General features: G+C 44.6%; 2 protein-coding genes and 1 long non-coding RNA gene across 5 annotated transcripts in view; 2 read left to right on the top strand and 1 right to left on the bottom strand.

The window, feature by feature from the left end:
• Positions 1-1,630: 1,630 nt before the first annotated feature.
• Positions 1,631-15,256, top strand: SRI (sorcin). 3 transcript variants are annotated; one of them, XR_001413252.1, is made up of 9 exons: positions 1,631-1,878; positions 2,903-2,986; positions 6,335-6,404; positions 7,145-7,188; positions 8,721-8,868; positions 9,028-9,141; positions 9,601-9,659; positions 10,277-10,418; positions 14,811-15,256. XR_001413252.1 is itself a non-coding variant. In XM_014952953.1 (8 exons), the coding sequence occupies exons 1-8, from the start codon at positions 1,828-1,830 to the stop codon at positions 10,301-10,303; spliced, it is 597 nt and encodes a 198-aa protein (XP_014808439.1). In that variant the 5' UTR covers positions 1,632-1,827; the 3' UTR covers positions 10,304-10,937. The 3 variants fall into 3 exon arrangements, 1 of the variants encoding a protein (XP_014808439.1); XR_001413253.1 differs by lacking the exon at positions 14,811-15,256 and adding an exon at positions 10,659-10,941; XM_014952953.1 differs by lacking the exon at positions 14,811-15,256 and having other exon boundaries at positions 1,632-1,878; positions 10,277-10,937.
• A 123-nt stretch (positions 15,257-15,379) lies between these two features.
• LOC106894341 lies at positions 15,380-16,739 on the top strand. Its single transcript, XR_001413254.1, has 2 exons — positions 15,380-16,046; positions 16,608-16,739. It is a non-coding gene; the product is annotated as an uncharacterized LOC106894341 (long non-coding RNA).
• A 362-nt stretch (positions 16,740-17,101) lies between these two features.
• ADAM22 (ADAM metallopeptidase domain 22) overlaps positions 17,102-20,748 on the bottom strand; it is a 141,111-nt gene continuing 137,464 nt past the window's right edge. Inside the window, exon 32 of the mRNA XM_014952947.1 lies at positions 17,102-19,895. Within this exon, the coding sequence (XP_014808433.1) occupies positions 19,875-19,895 (21 nt within the window). The 3' untranslated portion in view covers positions 17,102-19,874. The remainder of the gene's footprint in view (positions 19,896-20,748) is intronic.

Below are 20,748 nucleotides of genomic sequence, written 5' to 3'. Positions count from 1 at the left end.
CATTTACCCCGCTAGGTCTCAATCAGTAGATCTGTTTCAGTCATACAAACCCTAGCAAATAATTTCTCACCCTCTTGCAACTTCATTAAATACTTCTCAACATAAGGAAGCTTAATAATCTGCAAAAAAACAGTCCATCTTGGATCAAGCCGTGTTCATTTCAGCTCTCGTTGCTTCCTGGGGCACTGAAGAGAAGGAAGAGTGGGCAGGATTAAAGCATGGGTTGTACCAGGGAGTTTCTCCAGCCCAGAGGAAGCTGTTGAATCAAAGCCAAGGCTCCTCCAGCTGATCTCCCAAAGCCCAGACTGGGCTGTACTGGTATGCCCCAGCACCAAATGGGTTCCCAGCTCCAGTGGGACACCGGCGTTCCCCCTCATTCCTTCCCACTCCAGAAAAATTTGGACCTACAGACCTAAGATCTATTTTCTATTTTATCTATGCCTGTATTTGGGACCAGGGATAGATGTTAAGACTTCCAAGTCTACAGTACCAAAAAAGGAGTATGTGTTTACCGTAACAGTGCGTTCTGCGATACAGATGGTATATGTGCACGAACTACTGGTTTTATGGGCTTTCTGGCCTGCTTTAAGAATCACAGAACAGTTTAGGTTGGAAGGGACCTTACAGGTCCCCTAGTTCCATCCCCCTGCCCTGAGCAGAGACACCTCGCCTGGACCAGGCTGCTCAAAGCCCCGTCCATCCCAGCCTTGAACCCCTCCTGCTGCGATTGAGAGACGGGACACTGCTTGATGCAAGCAAGTTGTCGATTTATTATGGCTTTCTCTTCTACTTCTATACATATCAGAAACAATACACTCAGATCAAGGGATAGCACGTCCCTTGATGACTGATTGACTCCTTAAGCACTTACTAATTGCCGGTTAACAGTTCCCAAGTTTAGCACGCACTAATTGCCGGTTAACAGTTTCCAAGTTTATCTCAAGTTAGTAAAACGGTGTCAAGATGACCTATTGTTCAATGCAAAGTGGGCACTCTTTTGTTTCTTCTAAGCAAGACTGTTATCTTGTGCCTCCCAGGGCTTGCGTCCAACAAGTCTTAACATGTCCTCCCTTTTCAGTTGAGCAACACTGGGAGCCCCGCAAAGGCGGGCTGAGCCATTTCCTTCACCCTCCAAGGCGTTTCAGTGATTTTTGCAAATCACGAGTGGGCGATTTTAAACCAGCCTGGCATCCGCAGCGGTGGCGATTCCCCGGTAAACACCCTCGGCGCCTTCGCAGCGGGTCCCAGCGACACAGCCGCCCCCCGGGCTGTGCCGGGGACCGAGCCTCCGGGCCGCCCTCCGCCGCTCCCTCCGAGCCCTGCGGCGGGTACCCCCGTGCCCGTCCCACAGGCCGGGGACACGCCGTGGCCGAGCCGAAACCACCTCCCTCCACCTCCCACCGGCCCCGCGCCTGACGCCGCAGCCTCCAGCGGCGAGGAACGGGCGCGGCGGGGGCAGGCGATCAACGCGCTGCTCCTGCACGGGCGGGCCCTGAGGCAGCGCCTGCCGGCCCGGTACTGAGGGGAGAGGAGGGGAGGGGAGGAAAGGCCGCCCTTGCGCCGGCGGCCGGTACCACCCCGATGGGGGGGCGAAGGGGGAGGTGTGTGGACGGGACGGAAGAGGTGATCCCTTAGCTCGCCACGGCGATGCCTTGCACTCTTCGGCTGCCCCGGTGACCGGAGGCCGCCGGTTGCCCCGCACGGGTGGCAGAGCTTCCAGCCCCGGCCTTTTCCGGAGCCCGCGGCCCATCCCGGTTCCCCCCTTCCTGGCCGGGTGGTTGCGCCCCGGCGAGGCCGGACAAGCCGGGGGGCAGGTGCCAGCCGAAGATGGCGTTTCCCGGGCAGCCGGCGCCCGGCGGCGGGTTCTACCAGGGCGGGGTGAGCGGGGGCTGGAGGGGAGCGGCCGCGCTGGGCCTGGGCTCGGGGGCAGCCTGGCTGAGGCCGGGGCGATGGCGCCCGAGGTGCTTTTTTCCCTTCTCCCGGCGAACCCGGGCGCCCTCCGGGCCGTCCCGCCCGCCCTGAGGGGCGCCGGCCTGGGCCGCTTCCGGGCGGAGCTGGGGAATGTGGCGGCGCTCGGCCCCGCGGCGCGGGCAGGGCTGCCTTGGCGAGCTCTGCCGGGCGGGGAGGTGCCGCCCGGGGCGGCTCCGGGCTCCGCGGCGGTGAGAGGGAAGGAAGGAGGCAGAGCGGCGGGGCGGGAGTCGCCTCAGGGGGTGCCGCTCCCCGGGTGGGCTCCGCAGCCTCCCCCGGCGAGCCCGGCGTGGGGCCCGTATATAACGGAGCGGGTTCGGAGACCCAGGTTACACCGAATCAGACTGCGGCCGTCTCCAGAAATACAAGGCGTGGCGTTGTCCCGGTAAAAGCGAGGTGCAGACTCTGCTGCACGGGTTTGTTGGGTCAGTGCAGTCAAACAGGATTAACTGCTGTCGCCCCGTGGTTTTCACTTAAGAGTCAATTTTAATTAAAAGTTTCCGTGCCTAATAGATATTCTCCCAAGTGTTTTCCTTCTCGCTCAACTTTTTTGAAGCGGAAAGGAAGATAATGCAGTGCCTTAGTGGTGTTACCTGCATTTCCCCATTTTCTGCTTGTCATAGACTCAAATTCAACCTTGATGAGATACACCAGACTGTATCTAGATCAGTGGACTGCTCCTGTGCAAGGTTTTACACTGATCTGCTTAAATTATAATAAATTAGTATCTCGACACCAAGATTGTGTCCTGGGTTTTGGTTGTTTTTTTTTTTTTTTTTTGGTTGGTTTTTTTAAGGGGTTCTTTTTTTGTTGTTTTGTTTGATTTATTTGCATAATGTGTATGTAAAAGCACAAGTTGATTCTTAAGTGGAAACACTGCAGTTTCTTAACTGAATTATTGATTAAAAATTAATTTTCTTCTTGATTTCTATAGTACGGAGGAGCTCCGGGAGGACCAGCATTCCCTGGACAAGCTCAGGACCCTTTGTATGGTTATTTTGCTGCAGTAGCAGGGCAGGTAAATTTATATATTATAAACTTATTTCTTGGATATTTTATTTTTCCTGGGGAATAATTTCTACATTCGCTTTTTAATGTAGAGGAAAGCCTAATATTTGCAGGGAGGAAAACTGCTGTTTCAAATTTAAAAGGGAACAGAATGGTTTTACTGAGCCTATCTGCTATATGTAGCTGTATAGCTAGACCATATAGCTATATACACACAGTAACTATGCAGTTTGAATAATGTTGGTTTCTATATAGTGTGTATATAAATGTCTACAGATACATACACACATATATGCATATGCACCCTGGATTTCCTCTGTAAGTTTATGTAGGAACTATATAGTTACGTGGAGTGTTGGAACTGAATTGTGGCTCAGCTCTGGGTTGAGGAATGCTGCCAGCTTCAGGAGAAAGAAGCCAGAAACAGTGGAAAACACGGGCTGTGGAGAAGGCCTGGCTAAAAGCACAGAATGCTAATGTGAAAGAGCATCTTTACATGATCTTAATAGACTTACAAATGGAAAAAGAATCTTGAGTTGTGCCAATATATTTGGGTTTGCTGGTAAGATAGAATGATTGTTCGAGGAAAAGGCATTCACATCTTCGAGGCCTTTCTTTTTTCCTCCCTGTCATTCTGCACTGCATTTTTAATTTCTTTCCTGTGATTTTGTGGCATGTATTCTTTCTTTTACTTTTTTTTTTTTTTGCATGATTATGGATGTTACTAGAAATAAATTCTTTAACTGTATTACAAAGTTTAGGAGCAAATAAGCTAGGTTAATTGAACTGAAGTTCTGTCTTTGTTGGCCACGTGTATAGCTGTTTGTTGCACACTTTGAGGATGAGTGCAAACCCAATTTCAGCTTCTACAGCTGTTACCCATGGGTAGATGTAACCACAACATGAAAGTTTAAATTCAGCAACATTAGCTGATATTTAAATTCCCAGTTTAAGACTGTAATTCAGGTTACTTTTGTTCTCTACGTTACTCTTTTAAAGCGTTAATATTGCATCCTGGAGTCTATATATGACTTGTTTGACATTTCTTATGAAAATATGTAGACCATATGTTTTTGTAGTAACGGAGAACGCTGGAAGGACCTGTGTGTAGTGAGGGAGGTGAGGTGGAGCCCAGGCTGAACTCTGCCACACGTGCTGACGATTTGCCTGCCAGTGGAGATGCCTCTGCATCCCAGTGCCTCCTGGATGAGAGCCAGGAGCCAGCAGCGGAGCCGGTAACTGATGTTGGAAAACATGAGTAAACTAGTGAAAAGAGAAAGGGAGAGAACAGCAAACGGGCTGCAGCCCCGGGGTGGCAGAAGCTGGACCTCAGCATAGACCATTCCCAAGTTTCTCAAGTGAGGCATGTTTACTGGAAGTTGGGGAACCAGCGAGCTAGTGGGTATGATCAAGTTAGCACTTGAGAGTACTTAAGTTAGTACTCTTATTTTTTTTTATTTGCAGAAACCATTCCTTATTGCAGAAATAAACTGGGTAGCTTTTGGGATGTTATCCTTGGAATTGGAAGAGTCATTTTCAGAGACAAGTGGCTGTGCAGAGTAAAAACCCTGTAAGGAGGCAGTGAAACGGAGCAGATAAGTTATCAGTTGCTTTTAGAGCCATCGTGGAAGTCTGTAAAAAGCCACATCTCAGAGTTTTCTATAAGTACTTATTGTAGAATTAGTAAAACTTTTGGCTATGGTTTGCTGCTCTCTCTGTTGTTTTTATGGCTATATAATATACATTGTTATCTCTGATCTTTCTTTGTAGTAGTTTAATTCTTCCAAGACAAGATCTCTATTGTAGTTTTCTTTCTTTACATAAGAAAGTCAAAACTATTGTTTAGAATCTTTATTAAATTAATTGAGTCTGTCTTTGTAGGAAGTAATAATTTTCTTTTTTTTAGTCTGCTCACAAAGCTCCTATGTCTTGTCTAGTTTAACTGCTGCTTAAATTCTACTTCAAAAAAAAAAAGAAGCCAAGCATCTTTTCGGTAATGTTCATTGTGATTACAAATCATGCTTTTCTGTCTTCCTGCCTATTTTAAAGTTATGCAGATCCTGCCCTTGTTTCAGAAGGCACAGGGGCTTTGAAGAGATTTGCTGCTTAATATGCATGGCTATTTCAAATGTCTCTTTTTTTTTTTTTTCTTTTTCCCTGTTAATGTAAAGTTTTAAGTACAGCTGTGTAGTTAGACTGATGGAATAGTTTGGAAGCAATTTGGGGTTTAGCTGCCAGTATTTTTACAGAGAATCAAAAAGTTGCCGGTCTTTTTTTTCAGACCTTGTAAAATACCATTTAACAGGCTAACTAACATTTGTCTTATAAATAATGATACTTCATTTCAGAAAGTTACTTGGCTGTGCCATTCCCACTATGATATTTAGTAGTATATCTCAAGAAAAGAAGAAAAAAAAAAAGGCTCACTGGATTTAAACACATTAGGAAGACCCTGAAGCAAGTAAATTTATTTCAAATATAAAGCAACACTATTTTCCCTAGTTAATGCTTTACAAAATTTGCATAATTTTTTATATCTACAGATATAATATTCCATCCTGGAATGAGGTTAAATTATACTCAGACTCTCTGTGAACTAAACTTCACGTTGGGTGTGTGAGGAATGTGACTTGGAATTCCAGGTCCATTTCTAACAGCCCGTTGCTTTTCCATGAATTTGGCCCCGAGCGGGATGCGTTGGAAGCGAGTCATTTCCCAAAACATGCAGATAGGTATCTTTTCTGAGTTTGCTTTGTTTTTCTTTTTCTTTTAAAGTTCTTTGCTTTCTGCTTCTGTTTGATTCTGCTAGCAGGTTATTATTACCCAAAACCAAGGGTTTTTTAGATTTGTAAGTCTTATGTCTGTCTTGAGAAGTGGGTATGTATGGTCTGGGTTCTAGGTTTCCTACTGTAGCAGTGACATCATAAACCTATAACCTAACGTGACTACAATACCCACTACGTTAAAATTAGTACTTTAAGGAAACTTATCGTTCTGTTCAAAATTTTATGCTTTGGTTTCTTTGCAGCTGGCTCTCAAGTATATACTTCCAATATTTTATGCGAGTTTGGGTTTTTTTAAAGTTGTTAAGTTTAGAACAAACCTTCCAATCCTGTTCATTTTTTTAGTACTTCACTAGATGGGAAAGCTAGTATATACTGCAAAAATATCAACTGAGGAAACATCATTACCGATATGGGTTATAAAAGGCAGTTTCTGTCATATAGCAGACAGGTCATCAGTTGTTTTTTGAAGGGGTAGCTAATTTAATGCCACTGAAAAGGGAGTGGGTACTGGGAATAACCAGCCTGGGAGAGGGAACTGAAACAATAGCTGATACATCTTCTGTTGTCGAAAGGATGGACACATAGATGCTGATGAGCTGCAGAGATGTCTCACCCAGTCAGGGATTGCAGGAGCGTACAAACGTAAGTTAATGATTTAAATAAACCAAAAAAACCCCCGACCCTAAAGCATACCAATTCTTATGCCATCTACTAGAAAATGCTTGCAGTTGTGCCTTCTGCAGAGGTTTGGGGTTCTTTATTTGCATGGTGGAAGGGCTTTCTTTCCATAAGGACTGCTTTGAAATATAAATTCTCTGTATTCAGTTCTGCGCATGTAAGATTTGCCTTCTCCTTAGTTCCCCACTGCTGAGCTGTGGAGTTGAAGTGTTGTGTTTTGTAATGGACAGCCAATTCTTAAAATGGTGTTTTGCTTTGTTTTTAAATTGAGCTTTGATACTGACAAAAAAATTCTGTGGCAGGACTTCTCTGTGGGGATACCTAGTGTTCAGTTTACAAAGTCGAGCTGCTGTGAGTAAAACTGGCTTCCTCAAGTGGTGCTTATGGTGAAATATAAATGACCACTTTTACTGAAACCCAAAACCTTTATGGATTGAGATACGAGCAAATCAATTTTAAATATAACTTGAATTGCCTCCAGATTGTCTGCTGTCAGTTTTTCTAACGAGTAATGATTAAAAGCTCATATTTGGATGAAAATATGGTATGGCGGTATACAGTGGAAGCAATTACCTAATATTTTATACATTATAATATATTATTAATATAAGATAAAACAGAATTTAAAATGTTACATTTAGATAAACAAAACTGAAATTCATTCTTATAATTTAACTTACTTTTCCTTTTTCTAATTTAAACAGCTTTCAACTTAGAGACTTGCAGACTCATGATCTCAATGCTGGATGTATCCTTTACTATGAAATGTAAACATTTTTGCATTACATAAGCAAAGATGAGAGGGTGCCCAAAATTTGGGAAATGCTTTGGAGTTCTCATTCAGCTCTTACTTGATAAGTATTATGATCATTATAATTTGGGAACTGCAAAATTGCCTTCTTACTCATTTGACTACTCTGCCCTGGGGAGGCCCCATCTGGAGCACTGGGTCCAGTGCTGGGCTCCCCAGTTCCAGAAGGACAGGGAACTGCTGGAGAGGGGACAGCAGAGGCTACAGAGATGATGAGGGGCTGGAGCATCTCTCTTACGAGGAGAAGCTGAGGGACTTGGGGCTTTTTAGTCTGGAGACAAAAATGAGGGGGAATCTGATCAAGACCTAGAAAAATACTTAAAGGGTGGGTGTCAAGAGGATGGGGCTGGTCTTTTTTCAGTGGTGCCCAGGGACAGGACAAGAGGAAATGGGCACAAACGTGAACAGAAGAAGTTCCGCCTAACCATGAGGAGGAACTTCTTTGCTGTGAGGGGGGCAGAGCCCTGGCAGAGGCTGCCCAGGGAGGTGGTAGAGTCACCTTCTCTGGAGACATTCAAACCCGCCTGGACACGTTCCTGTGGGACCTGCTCTGGGTGGCCCTGCTCTGGCAGGGGGTTGGACTAGATGATCTCCAGACGTCCCTTCCAACCCCATGGGATTCTGTGATTCTGTGACTGGGTGAAATAATAATTGTAATAAATAAGTGACTGATCTTCTCACAACACGTGGCGTCCCTCTGAGCCCAGGGGACTGTTTCTCCATTGAATGCAGGAGGAGTCAGGTCTGGCAGCACAGAATAGAGTTTTGTGCAAATCATTTGTTCTGGTTTTGAAATGGGACAGCATTGTAGATTACCTTCCTAATGAATTAAGCATTTGTACTACACAGCCTAAATACAATATAACTCCCCCTAAACCCTGTTCCTTGAATGGATCAGGTTCAAGTATCTGATGAGATGGTATTACGGCATTCCGCCATAGGACTTTTTAATTGAGTTTTTTTTATAAAACCTGAAATGTCATGTTCAAATACTTTGCTGTTTAAAAAGACAGAAATGAAACTGAAAGGGTTGTTAGCTCACTTTGAACAAACTGCTTAGAATGCAAGAGCACTGATACTATTCTAACTTAAAGTAATTTTTCTTTTGGCATCTATTTTTATTTTGGATATGTATCTTATTGGTAAAAAATACATCGTGGCAGGTAAAAGAGAAGGGTGTAAACTAAGTTAAATTCACAAAGAGCAAATAGTTTTATCAGGTTTCACTGGGAGGAAGTGGGGAGAGCAAGTTCTCTGACTTTTGGTTTTGGTTGGTGGTATTATCTCTCTGATGTGATGTGCTGTAGTTAGTTTTCTACCAGAAAAATTTCTAATAGTCAAATATTTTTAATATTTACCTTCAAGAAAGAGTTTTAACTTCATGTGACTAAAAAAAAGCCCTCTCTTCAATGGAAATTTGAATTTTTAACTTTTTAAGTTAAGAAAGATTTTCTTAGCTTTGGAATCAGAGGGATATGTCTGGCACACTGGGATTTAATGAGTTTAAAGAACTCTGGGCTGTGGTCAACGGCTGGAAGCAACACTTCCTAAGCTTTGACAATGACAGAAGTGGAACAGTGGATCGTCAAGAACTGGAGAAAGCCTTGATGAATATGGGTAAGTTCTGAAAAGTTCTTGCTTCTGACACTGACTTAAAACATTTCCCAGTACCCGTTACCCTCCCAAAGTAACGGACACATACTGCCAATTAGAAATGTATTGAGATTCTGTGAACTTACCTGTCTCTTCAATACAGATTTTTTTATTTTTAAATAGGCTTTAGACTGAGCCCACAGGCAGTGACTGCGATCACAAAGCGATACAGCACTCAAGGGAAGATCACGTTTGATGATTACATTGCCTGCTGTGTGAAACTCAGAGCTCTTACTGGTATGTTGCATTATATCCGTGTTGCTGTCATCCCACGTTGATCTCATAATATATTTTTATATAATAAAATGCGATTACTCGGTTATCTCAAGATCAACTTTTAGGTAACACAAAATAGATTTCTTTCAATAGAGTTTACAGGCAGAACTGGAACAATTATAGATTATAATTTTTAAATCCCCATTGAAAAATGGGACTTAAAATTAATGCAGCATTTATTCCAGAGTTATGTTATCAAAATTGGTAAACTGTATTTATCAGCAGAACGTGAAGGGCAGTATAGGATAGTTATTAAAGTGAAGAAGTGGAAATTGAGTCTTGGAATTAATTACACTGTTCTTGATTAATTATTTGTGTAACTTGGGGAATTTAATGAAAGCACAATGCATTTTATTTTTTTTAAATATTAACTGTAATTATTCTTACATGGTTTCTTTTTTGCTTTCTTAATTTTTCCAGAATGTTTTAGAAGCAGGGATGCAACTCAGCAGGGTTTTGTGAACTTCCAGTATGATGACGTAAGTGAACTTAAAGGGATCAGTTAAAGTTACAGGGTAAACCTACAGAAAAACTTAAAACAAGACAAACAGTAATGACAGGAACTTGTTGCTGTCTTCCCCATGCTTATGGTGTTACCTGAGAGCACAAACCTTCTGGGACTTGAGTATTGTCTCAAAAAGCTTTCAGGTATTTTATAGAGTTCTGTGAAATGTTGTGCATTTTTGTCTGGACTTCTTACCAACTTGGTTCAAGAAGATCTAAGGGGCTCCGTTGCTCGCTAACATCACTTTCTGGAACTTTTTTTTAATTCTTTTGTTTTAGGGCTTGGTAGACAATTTTCCCAGGCGAGGCTGGGGCTGGGGAGGTGGGGACAGACACAAACTGCACTCAGTCAGGCTTGTAGTTCTTGGCTTCCTGGCCACATCTGCAGGGGAAAAGGGCAACGCTAGATTCAAGTCTTCTTAGGGGGTTTTGTTAATTAACTATTAGCTGTTTTTCGTATTTAGTTTCAAAGCTTTGTAGTTCATGGACTGAATTTGTTTACAGAAAAGGGTAGTGACAATGGGTATTTTCGGATAAAAAATGACTACTTGTTCTCTCCCATATATCTAATAAGTGGTTATTGTCTTTTCAGTTCATACAGTGTGTTATGAGCATCTAAACCAAAAGGCAGGAAGCTGTGGATGATCATGATTAACATTCCAGTTTGTGTTTTCCTTTGCCAAATCTTACGACGATCGTGTATTTCAATATTGGAAATTGCGTATTTTATGAAGGTATCGCTTTACACACTTGCTTTTTTTTTTCAATTTGACAATGACTATAGATGACTCACATACTGTTGTCTTTAACTTTCAACCTGTGACTATTAAAGAAGTTTTTATTTTCATAAACTTGCAATTCACTATGTATAACAAATTATGCAGTAAGTTTTTCTGGAGTTCGGCTTACCTTTTTCTGTCTTAAACAGTATCTTGTATAACATAAGATGATGCATATTCTTTTGTCTTTGACAGCATAAGACACCTACAAACTTAAAAGAGCTTTTGAAATGATCATCTTATACTGGTCTGTTAGAACATCAGTCAGTTTAAAGTTAGTTACTGTGACAGCTAGCTGTTCTCAAGGTGAAGTCTGTGACACCACGCACTGAGTGTAAGACCATCTGGTAGACCTTCAGGGATGCAGCAAAACACAGCAGAGAGCTCTTCCAGCAGAGTGCTGTCCTACAGGGGTCTCGTTCCAGTAAGATTCTTGCTCTGTTTGTGTCACTGCATAAAACACTTTTAAGCATACGAAGACTGTGTCATTTTATACACTAAGTGTCCCTTTAACAATGAACTTCATAGCTGACGGATTTCGGTTACATGGAAATTAATGTTTCTGTCTCTTCCACTTTAAACCTAAACTGCCCACTATAGGAGGAGATCAGGTTCAAGACCATCTAAGGGATCTGAAGTTGCAGAAGTCAACAGGCATAGGGCAACGAAACTAGTGAAAGGCCTGGAAAACAAATCATATGAGGAGCGGCTGGAGGAACTGGGGCTGTTTAGTGTGAGGAAGAGGAGGCTGAGGGGAGACCTCATCACTCTCTACAACTACTTGAAAGGACACTGTAGAGAGGCTGGTGCTGGTCTCTTCTCACAGGTAATTAATGACAGAACGAGAGGGAATGGCTTCAAGCTCCAACAGGGTAGGTTTAGACTGAACATTAGGAAGGAATTTTTCACCGAAAGAGTGGTCGGGCATTGGAACAGGCTGCCCAGGGAGGGGGTGGCTGTGTTTAAGGGAATTTAGATGGGGTGCTGAGGGACATGGTGTAGGGGAGGACTTTGTAGAGTAGGGGAGATGGTTGGACTCGATGATCCCAAGGGTCTCTTCCAACCTAGACCATTCTATGATTCTAAGTCCATGGGACCTGATAAAATCCATCCACAAGTCCTGAGGGAGCTGGCAGATGAAGTTGCCAAGCTGCTTTATCTTATATTTGAAAAGTCGTGGCAGTCTGAAGTTCCCGCTGACTGGAAAAGGGGAAGCATAACCCCTGTCTTCAAAAAGGGAAAAAAGAAAGACCTGGGGAGCTACAGGCCGGTCAGTCTCACCTCTGTGCCCAGCAAGATCATGGAGCAGATCCTCCTGGAATCTCTGCTAAGGCACATGGAAAATAAGGAGGTGGTTGGTGACAGCCAGCATGGCTTCACCAAGGGCAAGTCATGCCTGACAAATTTGGTGGCCTTTTACAAATGCGCTACAGCATTGGTAGACAAGGGCAGAGCAACAGGCGTCGTCTGCCTGGACTTATGCAAAGTGTTTGATACTGTCCCACATGACATCCTGGTCTCTAAACTGGAGAGGCATGGATTTGGGGTGATTCTGCCCCTCTGCTCTGCTCTGGTGAGACCCCACCTGGAGCTCTGTGTCCAGCTCTGGAGTCCTCAGCACAGGAAGGACATGGACCTGTTGGAATGGGTCCAGAGGAGGGCCACGAAGATGATCAGATGAATGGAGCACCTCTGCTGTGAGGACAGGCTGAGAGAGCTGGGGTTGTTCAGCCTGGAGAAGAGAAGGCTCCAGGGAGACCTTAGAGCAGCCTTCCAATATCTGAAGGGGCTACAGGAGAGCTGGGGAGGGACTCTGTCAGGAAGTGCAGTGACAGGACAAGGTGGAATGGTTTTAAACTGAAAGAGGAGAAATTTAGATTAGATATTAGGAAGAAATTCTTTGCTGTGAGGGTGGTGAGAGCCTGGCCCAGGTTGCCCGGAGAAGCTGTGGCTGCCCCATCCCTGGAGGGGTTCAAGGCCAGGCTGGATGGGGCTTTGGGCAACCTGGTCTGGTGGGAGGTGTCCCTGCCCAGGGCAGGGGGGGTGGAAATCGATGATCTTTAAGGTCCCTTCCAACCCAAACCATTCTGTGATTCTATGAAACAGTCCCCTCTAACTCAGACTCACGGGTGTCTCTTCCCCAGCAGCACACGGGGAAGGATGAGCACGTGGCACTGAGCGGGGTGAGGGCTCTCAGTCTCTGTGCAAACAATGGGACATAGTTTAGAATTTAAATATTTCTTCTTGCCCTCAGACACGCAAACCTAAGGAACAGGGATTTCAGATTTGTCTTACGAACAGTAGGACCCTGAGACAAAGGCCAGGAAGCTCACAGGATTATTTTCAACCCTGGAAAATAACGTGTAGGGGTTTTTTTGCCACAAGCCCTTTTTTTTTCCCCGTGTGTGCAGCGTCTGTTTCTGCAGAGCGTTAGGGACCAGGGAGGGCTGAAGGTAAGGGCTGGGGAGAACAAACCACACACCAGCCTTTGCCATTGAAAGTCACTTTACTGATGTTACAATATGTCAGTAACATTGAAAACCACAGGCATTTGTATTAAATACTCTCATCGAAGTGGATACGGTGATGCTGTTATTCAAAGTGAGCAGAATTTAGAACCCCAAATTGCAATTATTCGATTTGATTAAAAAGCAGCAGTTTGTTGAGCGACACCAAAGCCAGATCCATCCCCTCCAGCTGCCCCACGCCCCCGCGGTTGTGGAATATCCCACTCAGAGCCAGGCAGCTCCACAGCCCGGTGCTTCATTGTGCTGTTTGTCAATGTCCTGTGTCTCTGTGACACCAGGCGTGGTCTGTAGGGTTTTGACTGGCAAAGACAACATTTTGGGACAGACTGGCTGCTTTTGCTAATACCAGCCCAGCCCTGGGAGTGAGACACGGCTCTGCTCGCCTCTCTGAATGTTCTACCAATACAGGCTAGTAGGAATGAAAAAAGAAAGAGCTTTTTTTTTTTTTTGGTTTTTGGTTGTTTTTTTTTTTCCCCAGCAATGCCAAAGATCAACGTCAGCACAAAATGAAGCCGGCAGAGCCAACTGGCACGTACCACCCCAAAAGCTTTGCTGAAAGAACTGCTCAGACTGTAAATAGTGTTTTCTCAGGCTGATTACAAATTCTGTAATGCTTTGCTATTCTGAAAAAAATATTTTGCATTTATGCAACAATAAAAATAAGTACTGTATTCTATATAAAACACTACCTATTGTAATATATCTTTACCCTTAAGAAAAGAAAAATCAGGTTATATATTCACAGTTTGAATATGTTCTGGGCTGTATTTCCAAGCATAAAATACGCAGAGTCTCTACATGGGCAGGGAGCAGGAGTCCTTGGACCAATAACCAAAATAAATCAGCGTTTCCTGTTGGCAGAGCCTTGGGCTATTGCCCGCTGAGCTGCCAGCACCGCTCCACCTGCAGGGTCACTCAGGCCTAGAGACAGAACTTCTAGCGTGGTTGTAAAAATAGACTCTCCATGCTAAGTTAGAATATATAAGGTCTTAAGGCCTCGTGTTAAGATACTTTTTTTTTAACCAAAACTTTTATTTTTTTCTTTAGTCAGAGGAATACAGGGAAAAAAAAAAAAGCTTGTTGCTGTGACATTTTATGCTTCAGCCATAAAAAATAGCATAAGACACCTCTACTGCTCCCTTAGAGAGTGTGTCTTTTTAACTGCTCTGTGCTTGCTTTCCTCATCCCCTTCCAACTTACAGCACAATCACAGCCTGTCTACGCAGCAGAACGTTTTTTAACCAGTTTGAAGCCGGCTCAGCTGAAGTGATTGTGAAAGTGGCGCAGGCTGGATCTCAGGGAACCAACCCCTCCAGGCCTGGCTGCAGGAGCCCATTTCGGAGTCGGGCACAGAGTTTCTCAAGTGTGAGCAAATAACCCCATTTCCGTGTCCTGAGCTTATTTTTACTGCTTGTTTTGGTTACTTGGCTGAGAGGGATGTTGACTCTTACGGTGCTTCTCTAAAGAGAGACACGACACTTGTGGGATGAGAAGGTGCCAGGTGCTGGGTGTGTGAGCCTCTGCTCCTGGAGCTCTGGGTCATTTTGGTTACTTGGCTGAGAGGGATGTTGACTCTTACGGTGCTTCTCTAAAGAGAGACACGAAACTTGTGGAGTGAGAAGGTGCCCCGTGCTGGGTGTGTGAGCCTCTGCTCCTGGAGCTCTGGGTCACATCAGCCTCCACGCTCCAGGCACCAGGAGTGTTTTCTGTGAGGTGACTTGGAAAATGCTCAGGACAGAGAAGTTTTTTTAGGGTAGACGACAGGGAGCTTTTTTGAACTTTCTGTTGAAATCACTGAAGAGTCCCATCTGTGTTGCAGCCACCGGTCCCTGTCTTGCCCCACTCTGTCAGGACAACAGTCACAGAGGACACACAGAAGTGTCACCCCCCCGGGCAGTCACACAACAACAAATGGTACCTACTCGTATTTGTCTTCAGCAAATACCTGATCAAAGTCAAATTCCACATGACTGCTGTCTCACATGGTTCAGAAGCCACGCAAACAGTCTGGTGGGTGCTTCAGAGGCAACCAGGATGCTTGAGCTCTTTAACGATGAGGTAAATAACCTCACACTGTGGCTGCCAACAGCCCAAACACTCTGCTGCGGGTACTTTAACTATTTGGAGAAAGAAACGGATGGTCTCCTGCCTTGGAGCAAGAGAAACAGGACACAGCACAACTTTTAGGCTCTTGGATTTAAGCCTTCAACACCACCAGGATGCGAGAGGGACACGGGATGGCTGAGCCACCATAATGGCTTCACCAGCACAAACTTTGGATTTAAGCCTTCAACACCACCAGGATGTGAGAGGGACACGGGATGGCCGAGCCACCGTAATGGCTTCACCAGCACAAACTGCAGCCCAATTTGGAGAAAGAAACGGATGGTCTCCTGCCTTGGAGCAAGAGAAACAGGACACAGCACAACTTTTAGGCTCTTGGATTTAAGCCTTCAACACCACCAGGATGCGAGAGGGACACGGGATGGCTGAGCCACCATAATGGCTTCACCAGCACAAACTGACACGAGGCCCCGTCACCTCCACGGTGCCAAGAGGAGATGCATTAACAGCCCGGAAGGACCTGATCCTGGAAAGGTGACAAACGGAGCAGCTTTGTGACCGTAGCTGGTGACCACGAGAGGCTGCCAGTGGCTGCCAGTGTCACTCAGGGAGTGTTTCAGCGGGAGCCAAAGGGGTGGCAGGGAACAGGAGACACTGAGCTGCTCACCGAGTGTGAGCCTTCTGGGATGTGGTGAGGGGGCACGTCCCAAGAGCCAACTCCTTATCCTGTGGGATTATGGAGTCTCATCATACTTTCACAGAATCACAGAATCTTCTAGGTTGGAAGGGACCTTGAAGATCATCTTGTCCAACCACGTTACATCCTATCCTGTTCATTAGTGAATTCATTAATGAAACGACTGCAAACCTGGTCAGAATTGGTGGTGTCTGCGTGTCTGCAATAGTGCATGTGCCTGTTCTTTGAGAATGGTTATGACATTGGTGCTGACAAGACCACTCAAACCATTTAAAACCAGCAAGAGGGATTCAGGTAAGAGGACTTCAGTACACTAGCTAGTGACACCATTTCTTTCTGATTTTAATGCAGGCTACAGCTCAAATGTCCACTTGTTTATTAGCACAATCAAAACTATCTAAGGATAGATACTATCGGTTTAGCAGGTTCTACATCTCATAAATCACGAGCTCTTAGGAAGTAGCTATCTTTAGAGAACTGGCAAGTAGTGACAGGTTCACAACTTAAGCAAAGATAGGCTGTATAAAATTAACAACCTCCTTAAAACTACTTACTCAAATGCAACAAAACTACATGTAAATTATCAATCACAACCATTCCTGGGATATCGCCTGAGTGTATTCCCCAAAAGCCTGTAGTATGGATTACTGAAGTTCTTCTGTCAACAAATGCAGAATTAGCAGCTAAATTTTTACTTGTCCAACCATGTCATCGTTGTGCAGCATCATTATTTGGATCTGATCTCTATTTTCCGGTCTCCATCAGTTAGTCATATTAATTTTATTTTAAATTATACACGATTCTTGTCCCATGTTGAAACATGTAGCACTGGCATTAGCATGGCTCGTCCTGCAGGTCCTGTGCCCATATGGACAGTTACTTCCATTTGAGAAGAACTGGTAACGTCCCCACTTCAAGAGGCATCTACAGCAGAGCTGGCAATAATTCATGTATTAAAATACAAATAAAATAAAAATAAAAGCATGAGTCTACTGAGTGAAAATGACTGAGCTATCTTATTGACAATACAAGTACTCTATTCTGGAGGGATGAGGTATTATGCGGCAATTTATATTGCTGTTGCCAGTGTAATTAACTGCAGCGGGTCACAACATCTGCGATGGTCGAGGCTGACCATCTGTCAGCTTTCCAACACGCTGCATTTTAGAAGCAGGAGACCACAGCAAACGTTCTCTCTGTGACCCCCACTGGCTCTGGAGGCTCACGCAGCCCCACCAGTTCAGGTTTTGTGCAACAACATCTCCCAGTTACCAACCTGAAGCAAAATTCTCTTCAGAAGAATTTTGCAAAAAAACCCAAGTCCTGTGATGTTCTCACTCTAGACCATCAACGTGAAAGTAAATATTTATTTAACTTAAACTTAGTGCTCAAAACTAGACTTCCAGTCACTACATATCTCCAAATGTGCCAGTGATTGTTAAGGGTTACACTACACACAGAACTGCACCATCGTACGCTACAAATGAATTACACCAAAACAAGAGAGAAGCTGTAAGTACACACTGCGTGGAAAATACAGCCAGGAGAGCCATGTGTTTGCAAAAGCAGCAGCTACACACACCACACAGAGAGCCAGCAGGTCCCACCCGGTTCAGTCAAATCAAATCTTGCTGCTTCTTGATAAGGCAAAATGGAAAGGGAAGAGTAAACAGTGCTAAACATAAAACACGCACAGAAATCTAACAGGATTATTTGAAATTACATGCCAGTCTGTTTCCAAACAAACACCAGAAAAGGCACCTGATGAGCAGTGCAGTTACTAACGACAAGATACTAATACGTGAGGGAAAAGCAGCTTCCACAGGGTGACAGAGCCGCGGGCAGCTCAGCATCATGTCCTAACGTGGGTGAACTCCTCAGGGTCCTGCTCAAATTCCAGTGAAGCCAATAAAAACCATATCAATTTCCAGCAGTTATGGCCCAGGCCCTAATTTCATGAGCTACGTGCTGCCAACTACCTTTAATCCAGTTACCTACACTCTGAATAAATCTTTGCAAAAAAATATTCTTCAGTGCTGATGGATATTTACTCTTCACAAAAGTGCAGAATCTTTTCCTAAAGCTATCTCAAGTGACCGGCTCCTTCCAGATGGTCTGTCTGCTTCTACTTGTACTCACTCCTCTTTGTCCTTCTCCAAAATACTTACCAAAACCTGTTGACTGGGAAGGAAAATCATTTGAACTCCAAGGCCAATATTTTGTCATAATCTAATACATAAAATATAGCGTTTCTAAAAATCTTACATACTTTACAGCTGATGACATCTTTAAACATTTCTTAATTTACTCTTACATATATTTGACTTTATCGCGAGACTTAAAAGTTAAAAAAATATATTAAAAGGCTGCAAGTGTCGGGTTCAATTACTAAAGGAAATACATGAAAGAGGTAGAAGATTCAGAAACACCGTAGATGTTCCCATCACAATAATATCTAATTGACCACGTGGCTGTTGGGCAAGGTGTTCAGCTGCACCACACACAGTCAGGTGGTTTGCTCTGCAAAGCTACTACCCAAAGCTAATAAACAGTCAATTTCAGAAAACTGGAGAATTATAAATTCTGAATTAATAGGGTCCAGTTTCTTACTGACTGAAAACTCCCAATCAAAGGGTGTTTGCTTTATAACAACTTTCAGGAGTCTCCGGTGTTAGCAATCTAACCATCCCTTATACACCAGACTAACAGCTCCACGGCAAAGGGTTTGTTTTCCCCTCCCTCGGTTCCTCAGGCTAAATTCACTTGTGCTCAGTTTAACGCCCCCAGAATTGCTAAGGGGGCTTCGGGGGCAGCCAGCACGGCATCCCAACGCGCGGGGAAGGCAACTCCAGTCACCAAGAAGAGACAGCAATCAAAGTGGCCCCTTGCCCTGGGCAGGGATTATCCAGCGCAGTGAAATCGTTCTGCTGCTCGTAAAGCTGCGCCTCCCCCTCTGAAACAGTCTCCCAAATGCCCTATTGGAAACACACAGTGACTCCCACCAGAAGGACTTCACATCACCACATCCTGAGCTGATGGCTTAGAAGCATTCCGAAATGTCTAGGAAGCTGGGACTGCTCATTACTCAGAGACTCTGTTGTCTGCTGAGTCATTCCTGGTGAGAGGACGCACCGGTCACCTCACTGGAAACCGATTGGGGCCGGTTCCTCTCACGATGGTTTAAGACAAGGTGCTGCTGTCCTGGTTCCTGCCACCTACCATGCAATTGAGATTGTCCAGACGGTGTAAGATACCGAGAAGATCGTATAGATTTGGGTCAAACACCAGTTTCTGAGACACACGGGTTTACAGTACTGTACTTTCTGTATTTCCAAAGATACCTACTTGTAATATTAGAAAATCTGGAGTGTGATGATGTTAGTCATGACTGTTTCTTTAGGCATTTGGCAAAATACACTTATGTATAACAGCTATTTTTGACATTATCAAATGTTTACATATATACAATCTGTATACTGAGATTATAAACATATAAGGTAAAAAAAAAAAATATATATATAATCCTTGTTTGTTTGACATTTGTGTCAAATAGTTGCCTTTCAAAGTTTGAAATCCTGTCACAAAAAATTCCTATATTTCTTATTCCTGCATGCTAATTTCTATTACAGTATGTTGTTTATCCCTTACATGTGGAAAGCAAAGAACAGAAGGTTCATGCATACAGCGTACAGGTTTACATCAGGTGGGCTCTCCGGGAGCTCCCCGCTCCGTCCTGCTCTGACTCGGGGCTGCAATAAACCAGAGGACAAACCTCTCCCTGGTGGGACTGGCAACCGGGCTGCAGCTGGGGCTCTGGGGAGGAGCATCTCTCATCGTGCAGAACAGCCTTCTCACCTCCGGGCTCATTATCCCCTGCCACGATTCCGGTTGTTCATCACATCCATAAAATACTAGTCAGCAAAAAAAAAAAAGGAATAAAGAAAAAATAGGACTGCTTTTTTCCCTTCCAGATGAGAGGAGGTTCTCACTGTGATCACGGGCGTCTCTGTTGATCTTTCCAATTGTCTGAAGAGCAGATGAATGTGCAATGACTCAGCGGCACTGAGTTTCCATAAAATTCGAAGTAAACAGTTCTGATGTCACCCCAGGAAAGCAGTGCAGCTAGATGGATGTCTCCCATAACTGGAGAGGGGGAAGAGGAACACAAACACACACTGAACACCAAGACAAAACAGGCTGGTACCCAAACACTGTGAGGAGCTTGTCTGAGGAACTGCATCTACATTACTTGGGTCACCAAGGCTACGCTCTTGGTCTGCTCCCAAGATCACAAGGTCAGCAATCTCAAGCAGTCCAGCATGACTTGCAGCTGGTCAGTGCTGCATCAGCTTTGTATTGGACAGCTTTTACCTCACAGCTCCATTAACTAATATTAGTGTAATTTCCCACTCTGCTCAGGGCAGCACAAATGTCTGCCGTGGGTTTGAGCCGGTTCCTGAGGCAGCTCCAGGGCTGAGAACCCTCCGTGCAGCCTTTCCTCCAGGCTGTTCTGCTCCACACGCGCCTGGGAGATGCTCAAGCCAATGGCATCCTGGCTTGTATCAAAAATACCGTGACCAGCAGAAGTAGGGAGGTGATTGTGCCCCTGTGCTCAGCACTGGGGAGGCCACACCTCGAGTGTTGTGTCCAGTTTTGGGCACCTCAATCCAAGAGAGATCTGGAGGTGCTGGAGCAAGTGCAGAGGAGGGCAACGAAGCTGGTGAAGGGGCTGGAAAACAAATCGTATGAGGAGCGGCTGAGGGAGCTGGGGCTGTTTAGTGTGAGGAAGAGGAGGCTGAGGGGAGACCTCATCACTCTCTACAACTTCGTGAAAGGACACTGTAGAGAGGTTGGTGCTGGGCTCTTCTCACAGGTAATTAGGGACAGAACGAGAGGGAACGGCTTCAAGCTCCAACAGGGGAGGTTTAGACTGAACATTAGGAAGGAATTTTTCACCCAAAGAGTGGTCGGGCATTGGAACAGGCTGCCCAGGGAG

This window comes from Calidris pugnax, unplaced genomic scaffold (genome assembly GCF_001431845.1).
Source record: "Calidris pugnax isolate Ruff unplaced genomic scaffold, ASM143184v1 scaffold181, whole genome shotgun sequence".
NCBI lineage: Eukaryota > Metazoa > Chordata > Aves > Charadriiformes > Scolopacidae > Calidris > Calidris pugnax.
This window is presented reverse-complemented; position numbering and strand designations above follow the sequence as displayed.

Bases quoted from the DNA above. Each gene is read 5' to 3' on its own strand.
- SRI (XM_014952953.1), top strand. From the start codon at position 1,828: ATGGCGTTTCCCGGGCAGCCGGCGCCCGGCGGCGGGTTCTACCAGGGC. The intron at 6,405-7,144 runs GTAAGTTAATGA...TAATTTAAACAG, and splicing joins GATTGCAGGAGCGTACAAAC to CTTTCAACTTAGAGACTTGC. The intron at 9,660-10,276 runs GTAAGTGAACTT...TTGTCTTTTCAG, and splicing joins TGAACTTCCAGTATGATGAC to TTCATACAGTGTGTTATGAG.